This window comes from Rissa tridactyla, chromosome 4, assembly GCF_028500815.1.
Source record: "Rissa tridactyla isolate bRisTri1 chromosome 4, bRisTri1.patW.cur.20221130, whole genome shotgun sequence".
Classification (NCBI taxonomy): Eukaryota; Metazoa; Chordata; class Aves; order Charadriiformes; family Laridae; genus Rissa; species Rissa tridactyla.
This window is the reverse complement of record NC_071469.1, coordinates 33,623,269-33,639,949: the sequence shown is the minus strand read 5'-3', so window position 1 is coordinate 33,639,949 and position 16,681 is coordinate 33,623,269. Positions and strand designations below refer to the sequence as shown.

General features: G+C 36.4%; 1 protein-coding gene across 11 annotated transcripts in view; it reads right to left on the bottom strand.

Annotated features, from left to right (window-relative positions):
* The window catches only part of HECTD1 (HECT domain E3 ubiquitin protein ligase 1), a 64,580-nt gene that overhangs the window by 3,067 nt on the left and 44,832 nt on the right, over positions 1–16,681 (bottom strand). For 9 of the 11 annotated variants that reach the window (XM_054197920.1, XM_054197927.1, XM_054197922.1 and 6 more), the window contains 14 exons: positions 14,734–14,955; positions 12,802–12,935; positions 10,722–10,878; positions 9,622–9,844; positions 7,064–7,118; positions 6,639–6,821; positions 6,085–6,295; positions 5,917–6,002; positions 4,623–4,750; positions 2,518–2,719; positions 2,235–2,372; positions 1,374–1,981; positions 217–295; positions 12–105 (listed from right to left, as the gene is read on the bottom strand). In XM_054197920.1, the coding sequence (XP_054053895.1) occupies positions 12–105; positions 217–295; positions 1,374–1,981; positions 2,235–2,372; positions 2,518–2,719; positions 4,623–4,750; positions 5,917–6,002; positions 6,085–6,295; positions 6,639–6,821; positions 7,064–7,118; positions 9,622–9,844; positions 10,722–10,878; positions 12,802–12,935; positions 14,734–14,955 (2,520 nt within the window). The remainder of the gene's footprint in view (positions 1–11; positions 106–216; positions 296–1,373; positions 1,982–2,234; positions 2,373–2,517; positions 2,720–4,622; positions 4,751–5,916; positions 6,003–6,084; positions 6,296–6,638; positions 6,822–7,063; positions 7,119–9,621; positions 9,845–10,721; positions 10,879–12,801; positions 12,936–14,733; positions 14,956–16,681) is intronic. The other 2 variants (XM_054197928.1, XM_054197931.1) reach the window with 2 other exon arrangements.

The window sequence follows — 16,681 nt, the reverse complement described above, 5'->3', positions numbered from 1 at the left end:
TTTAAAATTACCTCTGAATGCCTCCATCTGTTTCTGTATACCAGTATGCATGCAGAAGTCAAACATGAGATCTACATATTCCTCTGCATTATCCATGGTTACAGTCTGCAAAGACAACAGATAAATACTGTAAGAATTCACTTTGCATTAGAGTAACCTCCAAGACAGTAAAAATTTAACTGCTGTTAGAATTGTAAAGGCAGGATGTTTCCTTACCTCATCTTCACCACCTGGCTTGAGATCCACAGCTGTAAACCCATATACTTTGGACGAAGGGCAACACTGAAAATTTAGACTTCAAAACACAAAGATAGTTACCAATCGGAAACAAATCTGCTACTGCTTTTGCAAATACACCACATTTATAAGCTGCACCCCCCCCACCCGACAGCATCTCACTACCTTTGAAACCATTATTTGTGGATCATTTTGTATACACACGAAGAGTGGTACCACATTAGAGAACTACAATTAGTAACGGACTGCACAGATAATACGTGATTCAAATCTCTGGTGCATGTACTCACCTGCTATTTATTTGGATTTGATAACCCTTGAAAGTTTCACAGAGTTTGATATCTTTAAGTTATCAGCTTCAAAACTACGCAAACAGTTTAATTCAGTTCACAAACTCAAAAAATCCTCTACATTAATTCCAGCACGAACAGCTACAGAGCCGCTTAACGTTTAGGCCCTTCAACGGTGCTACTTGCTCTCTCTCTCTGCAACAAGCCGTGCTGCAGCCCGCAGGGCCATAAGCAGTTACTGAACTCGGACTATGCAATCCTTCGGGCACAACGTGATTTTAACAAATAGCCCGTAATATTAACGGTAGAAAAACTTGTTATTTCAGAATAAATAATTCAAAACTACAAAAGGTGACGTCCTGACACAAGTTTTACAAAGGTATGAGCACTTTCACGGCTTTAACATTTGCTAACTTTTAGCAAGTGTTCTGAGTGAAGGTGGATTCAAACACTGCACGTCTGTTAACACAATCTGAAACTTCAATCTGTCTCTCCAAAAAACTTGATAGATTTCAATAGTTATCATAGCAAAGAAGTTACTGATTCACACTTTCCTTAAGGTTTTTACAAGTATTTGGGTGTTTCTAGAGTCATACGGCATTGCAGCGCAGCCACATTTAAGTTTAAACCCTAGGAAACTGAGCAAGCGAGAAGAGAAAAACCTCAAACTAAGGAACAAGAATGGAGCCACAGATGGCAAACTGGATCTTGCTGCATCTCTGACGACTCCCCCTCACAACGGTACTATTTAAAATGAAGAAATCTTAGTTTTTAATTAAATGTGTTAACATTTGTCTCTAACACAACACTGTGTGCATATTTATAAATAAATATGAAAACTCTTACCCCAAATCCTCTATACTAAGCGGAGGCCCCGAACCTGATGGATTCTTCAGCATTAATTCCTGTAGTTTTGTGTTCTTTTCATCTTCTGACAGACTTTTGTTGCTTAGAATTTGACGCCTTTTAATTGCAAGGTCCTTAATTTCTTTTAGAAACCTAGCTCTATGGGGATTTACTAATTCAAAGTCTTCCCATGTTAAAATCCCATTAAACCAGGCAGGAGGTTTAGGTTTTGGTGGATCAAGAATGAATTCCGACTTGGAGTCTTCTTCCAGACTTCCTACTGACAAGGAATCGTGCCCTTCTTCCGTAGAAGCCTCCGACTGACTTTCAGTACAGTGCAAGTCTCTGTCACCCCGTGATTCATATATCAACTTACTCATGTTACTCTTAATATCCCCCATACACATGAGTTTAAAAAAAGGCTTTGAAATGGGTAAATCCACCAGTCTATTGTCCTGAATGCATTTAGCCAAGAAAATTCCAAGGAAATGAAAGAGTTTGGTTATTCTTTCAAGCTCATCACTATCTTGCGGGAATGGTGCTGTGAAGAGTCCACACGATCTCTGCACATAGTAGCCCGGGGGTTTCAATCCACCACCAATATCAACCTGATTTAAGAGACGCACAAAAAAAGTTGACATTGCTAAGGGTAAATTTTATTACGTATCTGTGCTGTTAAACTTCTTACACTCTACTTCTCCTTAAAAAGAGAACAGGTAAGGAGGCAAGCTGTGGAGCAGAGTGGTCATTCTTGACCATGACGAGTGGCTGCTCACTGATCACGCGTTCTTCCCTTCCTGGGTATCTAGCTCGTTTTTCTTTTACTCAAGTACTCAGTTTAAAATGCAAAGTGAAATGTACCTGACGAGACTCATCATCTGGAAAATCGTCATCACAAAGCCAAGCTCCCAAATCTGTCCTCTGAAATTCTGCTGCCACCAAAGCATAAAATTCCAAGGTAGGACCCAGGCCTGTTCCTTCCTCCCCTAAAAATTCAACCTAGAAAAACATAAAGAATATTAATAATACAAGAAAATCCTAGTGAAGTGTTCAGTGTTGATTATGGAACAGGATATTCAATATCCCGGCCAGTACGTTAGAAATAGCTATCTAACCTCGCTCTGGCTAGGCAGATATGCTTTACCTCTAGAACAGATTTTCTGTCTGCATGAATCTGCATGACATTTTCTGCCCATTCCATCAAGGATTCACCTCGCGGAACTTTCACTCTTTCATGTTTGAGGCGTCCAACTCTGAATTCTCCTGGATCATCCCGTCGCACCGTGCTTGTGGTCCTTGTCCGTTCAACGGTGGCTTCACGTCTGTTCTGTAGCCATACAATTGCTCTGAAAAAAACCCAAAACCCAGTTGTTTAAAACTTCAACATCTATCAGCAATAAAATTTGAAAGTAGTCACTAAGAAAAAGTCACCTGGTTAAGTATGGATTTACCTTCTAATTTTTTTTATTTTTTTTTATTATATACCAAAGTATTTCTCAGAAATATCTGAAATGCCCAAATACGGACTGCGTCATATTTTATGAGTTTAGCAAACTAAATAATTTTTGATTACTATGAAGGGCCAACCCTAACTTCTTCTGAGGTAGTAGACAGCACCAATGAAAACATACAATTCATTAGTATAGTTTTCAAATTACAGTGGGATGAATAGAGGGCAGCATTTACCGTAGTACTTTTTAATCACAGATGCTCAAAACTTTTTATAGACACTTATTACAACTTGTATTATATACTGCAGGGCAGTTGTATATCACCCCATTGATACTGACCAAGTTTTACAGCAAGATTTACTTAGACACTTATTAGAGACACAAAGAACCAAAGCCGAAGTGCCATCATCCACGTATAGACCTGTATCAGTGAAGGAAGAACAGATGCCTTTAACAGCAGTACCTACATGAAGTCAAAGGTCAAAATTCTTCTACGCATTGTCACGTAAGCAGCAATAACCTATCGACAAAGCTACCATCTGCTGGTTGTTTCACAAGTATGGTCAAGTGTCACGACAGACTCAGAGAGAGAGTGTACATGCCCAAGTGCGTGTTCACATGGAGTTCATGTAGAGTATATGAGTTTTAAGAACTATTTCCAGTACTTTAAGAGCTTAAGAAAGCTCTGTGCTTGCCAAGTAAATACCATGCAATGGTTCCTGAAGGTTCCCTTCAGAACACAGTTTTTCTAAAACATTACTTTTTTTTCAAAAAGAAAAACCAAACACACACGGTCCAGTTTTCTGGCCTATTCTTCCACAGAAGTTCTATTTTTCCATACTAAGATTTCAATTGATGTCTTGCAAGACAATACCTTTTCTTCACTTCCTTTTTCTTTCTTTTTAAATGCGTCATTTTACTCTCTTCATGAGGCATTTCTACTGCATAGTAGAGACAACAGTAATTTTTGCAACCCTCTACACTTTTCTTCCTCTTTGGAAAACAAAGAAACAAAGCTAGCCAAGAAACTCCACAAAAACTAATTAATCCTTCTCACTACATAAAAGTAAGTTGGCAGAAGTGTTTACACTGCCTACATCCTCTCAAGGTAAGTCACTCCTGCAGTCAAAATATTACAGATTCCTAGGTAACAAAACACTTTAGAGGGTATGCTTAAATGTTTTTTCTGGCTTTGTTACCGTTTCATTATGTAGCTAACACTGACTTTCAAAATCGCATCTTTTTGCTACATTTTGTCTATTTTATTAAGACTTTAGTGAATTAAAACCAAATGAGCCAAAACAAACAATCACCTAGCCATTGTAGAACTATAAAAATAAGAGATATGTGCTTTGGTGTATGCTTTCAAAAACATTTAATTCACATTTATTTTCAGAATGTTTTTTATTTTGCTTCTTACTCCTTTATGCAACGAACTGCAACCCAGCTGAATTACTGCCTGACATGATAACCTAGCTAGAGGTAGATGAGCAAGTCTTCAGCTACAGTTGAAAAATGAAATTTCTTCAAAGGAATTTCCTGAATACTATCAAACAGAAGGTAGGCTACTCAGCATAAACCTCTAACGCAATGAACAAGAAATGTTTCAAGTGTCCAAAAGTCTATCTGAAGTTTTCCATCTTCTCTCCTTTTTTTTCTACTATCTAAAATGCTTTACATTTGGCAAGTAAAATCTGTCTTGTTAGGACAAGGTCCTTCTGTGAATTAGCAATTAAAAAAACCTATTACATTAAAAAAAAAAAAGGAAGCAGTCTTAATTTTATTTATTTTTTTTTACCTTGATGCTCCAAATGCTGTGCATGTGAAGTACAACTGCCTTGTTTCAAATGGAATTAAGAAAGGACACTTGCTTGTTAGCTGCTCACACCAGTCTGGCAAAGCTCCACTGGCTAGTGCCAAGGGTTCCTGGAGTTTCATGCAAGGAGAAAAAAGAAAAAAAGGAAAAAAAAAAAGTGTTTTCTAATATTATTCTCAGGTTGTCCCAAGAAGTTTGTAGCTAAGTACACAGACACCCAATACACTCAAGTACAGAGATTTCACCTCTGCTTGAGAAGTTTCTTCCTTCTCAGCAACTGCCTTTTTTTTTTTTTTCTTTATTTTTTAAGTGCTGTGAATGAAAGGATCACAGAGTTTCTAGGGCTGCAGAGCGGACACAAGGTGCTGTGGCACAAACACACAAAAAGCCGTAGCAAATCCCTGGGATAATGTACTACTCAAAGCACTGTGGGGAGGTCCGAGTATACAATTACCTCTGAGTTTTGCCCCAAAGCGATTAGATACTACCTCCTCAATATCAGAAGACAGGAAAGAAACTTGATGGTAGTAAAGATGATCCCCACTGAAATATTACTACAGTCCCTTCTAAAATACAAGTATAATAGAAAAAGACTGCAGAAATTATTACTGCAACGATACTGGGGGTGCTTGAACAGCCTTTAAAAAACACTAAAAACGGAACTTTTTTTTTTTTAAACTTAATAATTAGAGCAACTTAACGGTAACAAAAAAAAAAGCAGACAACTCAAAAATCACACAGGAGCCAAGCAAGTCAAGAATCTTCATCTTCTTTAAATCTTTGGTGAAGAAAATGTAGTTCTACTTAAGAACTACATCTTAAAGTTTTCCTTGTAACACACCTAACTAACCTGATACCAGGAATATGTTTTCTACATGCTATTTTTGAAAGCTTGATGTGGAATTTATAAACAGCGAAACATTTGTGAACCCTAACACAATTAATTACCTTTGTTACAATATTATCAGGCAGACATATATACATTCACTACATGGTAACGCTGATGTCTGGTGCAGAAAAAAAAAATTATTCTTCAAAACCAAAAGATACAATTCTATTACAACTTTTTTCTTGGTACGTTTTTATTCAGAGTAGCCTGTTCTTACCAGAATTTACTCATCCACAGTACAAGGAAGTAAATACCGCATGAAACAATTCAAAAGTCAAAATGGCAAAAAATCTAGTCATTTCAAACAGTCAAAGTAAGGAAGAGCATAATAGAGTCTTAAAAACAATATTACATATATACATTGTGCATAATATATTAATATAATACCTCAATCTGTTGCAGAATTTTTGTAGTAATTTTTTTGCTTGTGAATTCATCTGGTGGAAAGTTGAACTGAGGATGCTCATCTCCTTCTGAAAATATCAAGAGAGAATTTTTTCCTTTATTTTGTTTTCATTAAAACATTTGAGAAGCTCTGCTGGATAACTAACTTACCTTCTTGAGAAGTTCGTGCTGTGTAAGGGTCACTGGCAACTATATACAAAATGCGAAGTAACTGCAGAACGTCTTCTACTCCACAGGAGTTCTGCCCACTACCAGCTTTGGCCTGAGGTTGTTCCTTTGCCAAACTAAGGATATCAGAATTTTGAAGAGTAGAAATGGCCCCTTGACTTAATCCAGATTTTGATCCGTGTTCACAAAAATCCTGTAAAAAAAGAATTGTTAAGAATGAAAACTGTGTGTGTTACTATCTTTAGGGCTGCGCGCTCCAAGTTAATGATGTGAAAAATCAGAATGATTTCTGTGTTTAACCTGAACACTTAGTTAAACTGTGGATGGTTCAAATCATGATTCAAATGCATTTTAACACGACTATATTTAACAGAAGACATTAAAAAAAAGCAGCAGCAAAAACTAAACTTGATATTGGCATGTGAACATTCCACTTTCCTATCCATGTCATATCCCTCCTCCAGAGGAACCTTTAAAGCTGCAAAACAAAGCACACAGCCATTCATAATAAAAACAGTTTGGATGCAGATATATACCTTGTATGCAGCTATGAGCTGGGAACAATTTCTGTTTTTCCTAATACTTTTATTAGTGCCGGTTAATTTCCAGTGGCGCAGGAAAGCTGAGTCTGCATTCTTCTGCAGGTAGGTTATCAAGTCATTCTTTGGTAATTCGTCAGTGCCAAGGTACTGCTCCACATGCTCTACTGACCAGCAACCCTACAACAGGAACCACCAAATGTTGGTTTTTCCTGATTGTAAAGTCTTCAAGATTTCACATGCATTACATATTGCCTTTTTTAAAGGAGCATGCATTTACAAATATACTCACTCATATTCTTTAAGTAACTGAAAACTGTTAGTTTTTTTAATGTAGCATTTCAAAAACTGCAATAAGATTTGTTTTGCTTTTGTTTAAACAGACATAAAAACATAAACAAAGGCATAGAAGTAAGTCTTACCATTTTTCCACTTTCTTTCTCTTTATCAGAATCCTTCATTTCTCTGTACATGATTCTAGATATCAAAACAATGAGTTAATATTTCATACTCAGAGCACATCCTCTAAATTCTGAAGTTATACATTGACTTGTTAGACATCAATGACATTTAGATAACACGATGTAAACCAACAGTAGCAGCTGCTCTTTGCTGCAGAGAACATCGGGGATACCCTGATGCAGCAAAGTTCTTAAACTCACATTTAAGTTTCATGATGTCGATATTTATCTTGCAAAGTATTTAATTTATGTTTCCTTAGGTGAGGTTTGACAAAGAAGCCTCATTGTGCAAGTTTCCCAAACCAACTTTAGGTTTGTCACTACACATGCACCAGCTCTTTGAAATTTTGAAGTTCTAGGGTAGTTTGCTGTGTGTTAACTTAGGAGATACGCACATTTACAACTATTTCTCATGCTTTCTAACTAGAAAACAGTTACAGCACACAATTTTTGGCACAAGGCAACTCAGAAAATAGGTGCAGCACACCTGAGCGCTGCTGAAATCTAAAATACGAAGTTAAAAACCCCTGCAACCACCTTACTGCAGTTCTTGCTTTCATATAGGCTATTTTTCTAGTATGACAGAAGTGACGTGGGTATAGTAAATGGAAATCATGTAGCCTTATCGTTTCTGCCTATTACTATGAAGCAAGTAAGGTCAAAGTAGGGTAGAGAGAATAGTTGAAGCTGGAAGGGACCTCTGGAGTCCTAGTCCAATGCCCCTGCTCATACGTTATGTTTAAATGGAATCTCTCGTATTTCAGTTTCAGGCATTTTCTTCTTGTCCTTTCACAAAGAAGAGTCTACGCTCTATCTTCCTTATCTTCTCCCATCAGGTATTCATACACACTGGTAAGATCCCAGGAGCTGTTTTTTCTCCAGGCTATACGGTCCCAGATCTCTCCAACTCTGTTTGTACGACAGATGCTTTAAGCCCGTTAATCATCCTAGTGGCCCTTTGCTAGACTCACTCCCATGTCCATGTCTCTCTCGTACCGAGGAGCCCTGAACTGGACACAGCACTCCAGATGTGTCTCATCAGAGCCGAGCAGAGGGGAAAGATCACTTCCCTCAACCTTCCTAATGCAGACCAGGATGCTGCTGACCTTCTTTGCTGCCGGGGTGCGTAGCTGGCTCGTGTTCAACTTTATGTCCACCGGGACTCTCAGGGCCTTTTCCACCAAGCTGCTTTCCAGCCAGTTGGCCTCCAGCCTGTACCAGCACATGTGGCTATTTCTCCCCAGCTGCTAGACTTTGCATTTCCCTTTGTGGAACTTCATGAAGTTCCTGTCTGCCCATTTCTCCAGCCTGATGAGGTCTCCCAGAATGGCAGCACAACCATCTGGTGCAACAATGATTCCTCCCAGTTTTTTTTATCTGCAAGCTTGCTGAGGGTCTGCTCTGTCCCATCATACAGCCCATTAATGCACATGTTAAACAGTACTGGACCCTGTATCGACCCTTTTGGGGTACACCACTAATGACCAGTCCAGCTGGACTTCATATCAATGATCACAACCATCTGAGCCTGGCGGTTCAGGCAGTTTTCAGACACTATCTAGTCAATACATTACTAGTTTGTCAAGGAGGGAGAAAGTGTTGAAAGCCTTGTTAAAGAAAATAACATGCTGTTTTCTCCTCATCCACTGAGCTAGTCATCTTATCATAGAAAGCTATTAGATTGGTTAAGAATGATTTCCTCTTCATAAATCCATGCCACCTACTCCCAATCACCTTCTTGTCCTTCATTGTTTGAAAATGGTTTCCAGGACTACTGCTGTCACCTTTCCAGGGATGAAGGAGAGGGTGACTAGTCTGTAGTTCCCTAGATCAAATGTCTTCCAATCACCATGATCTTTCAAAGATAAGCAAGAGTGGCCAGCTCTTGGGGGTGCATCCCATTGGATCCCACGGACTTGCATGTCCTGTTTCTTTAAGTGTTCCCTAACCTTTTGCCCTTCACACCCCTCACCAGATTCAACTCCAGATGGGCTTTGGCTTTCCTGACCCCATAACTCTGGGTCACTTGACCCTTCTTCCACCTCTTGCATGCTTCCTTTTTATGTTTTGCATTCTGTTGGGAGTTTCTTGTTCATCTACAGAGGTCTCCTACTGCCCCTGCCTGACTTCCACACACTGGGATGGATTGCTCCTGAGCGTGGAGGAAGCAATCCTTGAAAAATCAATCATCTCTCCTGGACCTCTCTCCTCTCTAGGATTAAATCCCCATGGGATTCTTTCAAGCAAATTCCTAAGCAGACCAAATTCTGCTCTCTTGGTCAATTGCTTGACTTTTGAAATATTATTAACAAGTCACAGTTGAGCATTAGAGATTATGATTTTTTTGGTTTTGTAGTCACAGCATTAGCTTTAAAACCAGTAAGGACATTCCGACATAAATGCAAGAAAAACTAATTCTAGCATTGCTTCCTACAGAGGAGGAAGAAAACATTGTTTCACACCCACTTCCTAATTGGTCACAGTGTTCTCTACACAGAATAACAAACTTCAGAGCTTACGTGTATGTTGGCTCCCAAATACGTCTAAGTTTGTCAGATTTCACATTGCCATTACAGGAAAGCTGTAACAATTTCTGTACATAGTAAAAGATGGTAGATCGAAAGTTTGTTAGGGGCAGTTCTACTTCTCGAGTTGTTCCAAGTCCTGAAACTTTCAAGGTGAGTGCTAAACGTGGCGAAGGCATGCACTCAACCTCTTCCAAGAGTTCTGAATGCGGGGTACCTGCATGTGAAAAATCATTTGAGAAGAAGTTAATACAAAATATATATAATGCATGACAAGTTGGCTTAAACATAATAAAGTGGCTCAATAAGGAAGCATGAAGTCTTCCTGCATACATGCTAAAGAGACAATACTGAGTTGTAACTATGAACTTTATCTAAGGGCTGTAACTGCACCACTTCTTTATGTAAGTAAAGCTAACAGGTATTTTTGAAATCCCTATTGATGATTACGTCTTGATAACATCTCCTTTAATACTATCACAGCACATTCATTCTTCTTTTCATACACAGTATCTTCCTGTTATATTAACTCATTTCAGTTCATCAAAATCAACAAACAGCTCATTTCCACGTAAGCAAAACCTACATAGTCCTTTCTGTAATGAACATTGACTACACTCGCGCTGCTAAACAAGAATGAACTGAGGAGCAAGATCAGGTGCAGTCATACGGACTGCTCAATAACTGCTCAAAAACTTTCCCTTTGCCTCTGCTTTGGACAGTTTCAACACGCCCTGTCCAATCAAAGCTAGTCTGGGCAGCTCAACACACAGATTATTCCTTGCAGGTGGAACCAGGTTTATCAGTAATCCGATAATTATAATAAATTTAATAATAAAAAATAAATAATAATAAAAATAATAAAAAATAAAAAATAATGCTTATTTTACACAGCACTTAATTTACTTTTCCCTCAATAATGCTTTTACCTGCAGAGGTAGATGAAACTCTCATTCAAACAGAGAAACCCACACAGTCACAAAAGCATGTCGTACTGGTTAATAGTGATAGGATCCCCAGAGCCCAATGGGCCTTTAACAGTGAGTCTCCATCCTAAAGCCACGTCAAGTATCACAAATGTCTTGTCAGCGTACCTGGTGGAGGGATTTCTAGGTCAGTTGTCTGTTGAACATTAGTACGACCAGGTCTTGGGTCAAAAGCAGGAACCAGAGCAGAAAACTGCCGTTTCAGTACATAATCATCATCCCATGTTCTTCTACGGCCTCCTTTGGTTTCATACTCCTCTTCTTCCTAAATAAAAATGTAGTTGTTTTTTAGGTTCTGCTACAAAGAATCATTTGATCAAAAATTTAAAAGTTAGTTAGGGAATACAGCAGTCATGTAAACTAAAATTGACACAAAAGATATCAAAGCTGGCACATAACAGTATTAGTTCCATTTAACTGGTCAAGCAGGAATCAAAGAATTATCAAAACCACAGATATACAGAAATCAACATAAACTGGCTAACCTTACAATAGGTGTATTTACAATTTCTGTAAAGAACGAAAATTTCCATGAAGCACCAGAACATAGGGAAATACAGACTATTGTAGACCAGCAAACCTGATGTAGATATTTTGTCTTTTCCACAAACTTTAGAATATCGAAGGTTCAAATAAAATCAATGATGTCAAAATACACACATTAACTTTTCTGAAACCAAGAAGTGTTTTTTTTGAAAGTGTGTACATATATTGATATATAATGTATATGTGTTTTATCCAGAAATTAAAACAAACACCAAAACACTGGAATTATTATGGTGTGAAGAAATCTAATTTTCAATAAGCCTTAATAAGTATTAATTGCTTATGACTTTTCTACAAGTTTTTAATCTGTTCAACTCCTCATTGAGAAGAATTATATAGTACATCAGAGGGAACAATACTGGAACTCACAAAAGGAAAATATTCTTTTCCAGATCTGATTCTTGCTGTGTAACCTTAAACAAAGACTATTTAGGTATTTCTGCTTCTTCCCATGAACAACAATAGTAACTCCATCTAATAATTTCTGAAAAGTGATCAACAATCTACAAACTAAGGTTATTGTTTGCACTGTAGACCCATTAGTACTGGCTTTTACATTCCTAACTTCATATTTTTGTGCAGAAGGTGAAATAAAATATTTAGAAATGTACTTGAGTTTCTATTAAAAGCATAATCACAGTAGGTTAAAATGCTAATTATTCTGCTTCGAATGACTAAAAATTGTGCATATTAGTTACAAGTGGAAGTTTGTATAATTCCATAAAACAATATTTACGTTTATGTAATAAACATTAAATTAGCATCTTGTATTTTTCCTCTTAGACCTTGCAATATCCATTCTGATCACTTCAATGGTGGTAGAAGACCAAGAATGCATCATACCACTAAAGAAGAACCAAACGAAAAGCCAGAACTAACAATAATGTAGGCAAGACCTATGTGGACTAACCTGCTGGCTTCTGCCTTGCCTTTTTTTTTTAAATTAAAAAAAAAAAAAAAAAAAAAAAAAAGAGAGAGAGATTTCCTCTAGCATATTTAAATTATTAGTTTGCTTCACACAGTTAAACAGTTAAACACATCCCACAACTGTATTATTACAGCATACAGTATTAAATTCAGCGGCCTACCCACAAAATTATACCATTTCATCAGCCAGTGAACTAGTGGATCCATCATTTCTACTGTCTGTCAACTTGTTCCCAGGCTGTTTGTAAGATGTTAATTCTGACCTATAAGGTCTCAAGGTGTGCTAATGTTCAAAACCACTCTTCTCTGGAATAAATGCTGAAGGTGGTACAATCAAATCCGTACAGAAAAGGAACTGCCCTGTCAGCTGTCCTATCTAGTGAGGTGTTGCAATTTTATCATGTTCATTTGAATGCATGAGAAACAGCTTTCTTAATACTTGAAATATATGCAAGAATGGGGAAAGGGACAATGAACTGTCTTCATTAAGTAGTATTCAGTTTGCAACCCCTGAAACATATAACATGATCTTAACCTTGGCATTTCATTTAGACTGTTAATAGATACGTATTCCAAACTAGTAGTCTGAAATCTAAATAAATTTGTTTTAATTAATGGACAGATTATAGCTACGACCCCATATTGCCAAAAAAAAAATCTGTGGATTTTTATTGCATCTGTTAGTTAATTATCACCTATGCTAATTATACTGTACCATAACTTCCTCATATTCTTGATCTTCTTGGTTATCATCTTCATTTTCGTCATCTTCTTCATCTGGTTCAGGTAGATCCTCATCATCATCTAACTCTGCCAGCAGAGTACTAGCTCGGCAGCTATCAAGAAAATCTATAATACACATATATATTTACATACAGAACAAAAAGAAAGAACAGCTTTTAAAGCAAAGTTTCAAAAATCAAAGAACAGGAGCATTGAGAACAGTGAAAAAACAAATCTCACTTAAACAAGAAGAAGACAGAACTAAAACATTGCTTATGGCATAATAAGAATGAAAGCTGTGATAAAAGCACACACCTGACAAAAGTAGTACTTAATACTTGTATAATTACGAGTGATCAGCAAGAGTGATCAGTTTCTCATTGGCTTGTATCAAATATTTTATAATTAAACTTCTTTTAAATTACAAAAGATCATGAAAAAATGGTACACAAATGTATACTGTCTGATTCTATGTTTACTTAATTTTAAAAACAGGTTAGCAATGTAATTTCCACTAAGAATGTATGGCTTAGACCTCAAATTAAAGTGTAAAGGACATTTAAAATAAACATTTTAAAGTGAGATTTTTCAAGATTCATTTGCTAATTAGTTTCTGTAACAAGGAGCTGAAGACAGATATGAAGTTCAATTTCACCCACCTAGCACTAAAACTTAAAAATCTACCCCCCCAACACCAGAAAAGACATTCACAACAATCCAGGGTGGACTGGGATGAATCTTTGAACTTCTACATTTTTCTATACACATATAAACTATTTGTACCACCCAAACACCCTTCGAATTGTTGCCAACACCTCAACAGAAACTTTAAGGTAACTGTTTACCCAGTTGTTTGTGATATATTTTAAGACTTTTCACGCGTTCAAAATACCAAATGAGACTTAAAAATTAAAAGAATAAAGGGAGATGGCATATGCATATATCTTAATCGACTGCTTCCAAGCAGCTCAATTCCAATAGCCATTGAAATTACCAGATATTTTTCAAGTAATTTCAACAGGCTTGAGGAGAGGCAACAAAATAGAACACAAACTTAATCCAATCAAATTTTAAACAAACCAAGTATCTCCTCTTTCGAGAACATCTCACAATCCAAAAACCTTTACGTATTTTCCCATATCTAGTCCAGGTTTTTCTTGACTTCATTACATCAACTTAATTCCTAGATATTATCAGCCTAGTTATCTAGGTAACTAAATCGTCTTTCACACTATTCATATCCTGCAAACAAATTGTGTCCTAATGTCTGTTTCTAGCGTATAGTGCCCACGTTACTCTGGATTTTGTTCCCTCAAATCATTTCACTCCATTCTGCAAGTTGTTTTCATTTCTGTGTTCTTTCCAATTGTTTGCAAATACTATTATGGTATTGAGTTACCTGTAACCTCATATACTATTTTAAGTATATAACGTGCCTAATAGTGGAGGTTTTTCAATCACTGAGTAATACAAGGTACCTCACACTGAGCATGCATCATGCCTACACAACAAATGAGAAGGAGCGTTCTGATTTTTCATTAGAGGGTCATATGTAAACTACATTAGATACTACACTCATTTGATTAAGGAAATGATTAAGTGTCTAAATAAACCATACTACTACTACTAATAATGAAAAGATTAAGTGCCTAAATAAATAAATAAACAAACAACAATAATAACAATAATAATAATGGGGGATAGAAACTGGTGAAAATAAAGACCTGATAACATAAGGAAATACTACTATTTTAACATTATTTTACTTACTGCCTTACAGAACTAGTAACATAGGAACAGCTCAACTTTCAAATACTTTTCAGTAAATAAACTACTACATGAGAAAATCATAACAACAGGAGAAAAGGAAAAAAAAAATCATTAATGGGAAGTCTGCTTATGTTCATTTAAAAATGAAACTTACCATATAAAGAATATTCTGCCTCCTGACCTGTATCGCTCTCACTAGATGTTGATGTTAGGCTAGTAGTTAGGGTATTACTAAGCGACTGACCAACAGATAAAACTGTAGTTGCTGTAGCTACATTGCTGCTGCTAGTAACACTGGATGTAGACATGGTCACTGTTGATGTGGTACCAGTTGTAGTCAGATTAGGAAAACTTTGGGCACCCATAAGAGGAGAAGCTATAGATAAAGATATGGTAAGATAAAATAAATGATTTGATGACTTGAAGAGTACAATTTACATGCATGAGTCCTGTCTTGAAAAATATATTTGGGGTTGAAAAATTATCAGATGTGTTATTTAACAATAAAGAATAACAGACTAAAGGGGAAGGGTTTCTCATTTTAAAAGTGCACGCTACAATGCAGATGTCCGCTTCTAAGCATATTCCCTTGCATACATTTAAAACAATTTTATTAAATAAATCCCCAAACCCCACTGTAAATCTGAAATTACTTAATTTCATTTTCAACATATGAAAAGTATTTCTGAAATCTGTTATTCCAATACTGTGTCTGCCTTAAAGCCTAAAATGTAATTTAACCTCTAAACAGCAATATAATTAAAATTATACAGGGAAAATAGTTTAACTATATACACGAGAACTGAGAACAGAACATAAGACAAATGTGAAACGTGATTTTTGAGCATTTTTCTAAAGTTCTTAAAGCAGCTCTGACTTGTTATCTTTCACATAACTATTAGCACATATGTTCATGATGGACAACAAGCCTGAGCTGGCAGTACTGCAAAAGATGTGACTGAATTTCTTACTCATGTTGGATGACTTACATTAATAGTGTTCAGAATAAGCACCCACTAAGAATTTACCTTACTGCACAGGCAAATAAAACACAGTAAATGCATTTTAGTTAACAAGTGAAACAAGACTGAATTAACTGAAAACTCAACAGAAAGAATTTCAGGTAGCGTATATAACTGAGTATAAGTTACACCTATATGCAACTACATATTTACATCCCAGTCTTCAAAACATTTTCTCACACTCTTATCTTCAAACACAGGAGGTTAATCACGTGTTTGCATGTGCAAATTTGAGGAGTCACCTATACTTAAATTTAAACCTCATGTTTTCCAACCTACTGTTTCTAAAATTTATCAAATGCAAGTTTTGCAGTTTTGAAGTAAATATTTTCATTATTGCAGCTTATGTAAAATGAGGCACCTCTTTCTTAAAACATGGAAAAAAAAAATTATAAATTCTGAATTTCAGACTATTATTACTGAGGTTGGCAAAGGTTATTACTCTTGAAGAAGAATACAATACAACCCAGATTCTTCCCCTAAGTGCATTTGGTAGCTTTTTGAGAAAAGTAACTGTTACTGTTTCTATTTTTGTTGTTTGTCAGACGTATTTTTTTTTCTTCTCTCTCCTAAGGAACATAAGTAACAGTTTGTAAATAAAAATATAAAAATGCAAACAAACAAACAAAAAAAAAAATCAGCAAAGGTGACCCAAGCAGGTATAATACTTATTATTTCTATGCATGGGGAAGGAGAAAGCGAAGTTTAAATTTAGGGTTGTTAATAAGCCCATGCTCATCTCTATGAAAACATGGAAGTTTTCCAGTCCAAACGGTTTTTCTTTTGTTGTTTAAAAACTTGAAAGTAAGCTGTTCAGTATTCATATCTTCCACACACTTCTAATAACAGTAAACCTCTAATAACAATAATAAACAGAAAAAGCCATTTAGTGTCAGCATTTCATTTGCTTTGAATTCTAGAACAAATTGAAACTGGCTACCCTAGACACCACTTAACTCCCGGCAAATACTGATGTTTTTAAATGCACCCACTACAGCAAGTCCAGGAGGCTTACATCACTAATCAAGATTTCCAGACTTGACTTTTGGGGGTTTTGGGGTTTTTTTGTTTGGTTGGTTG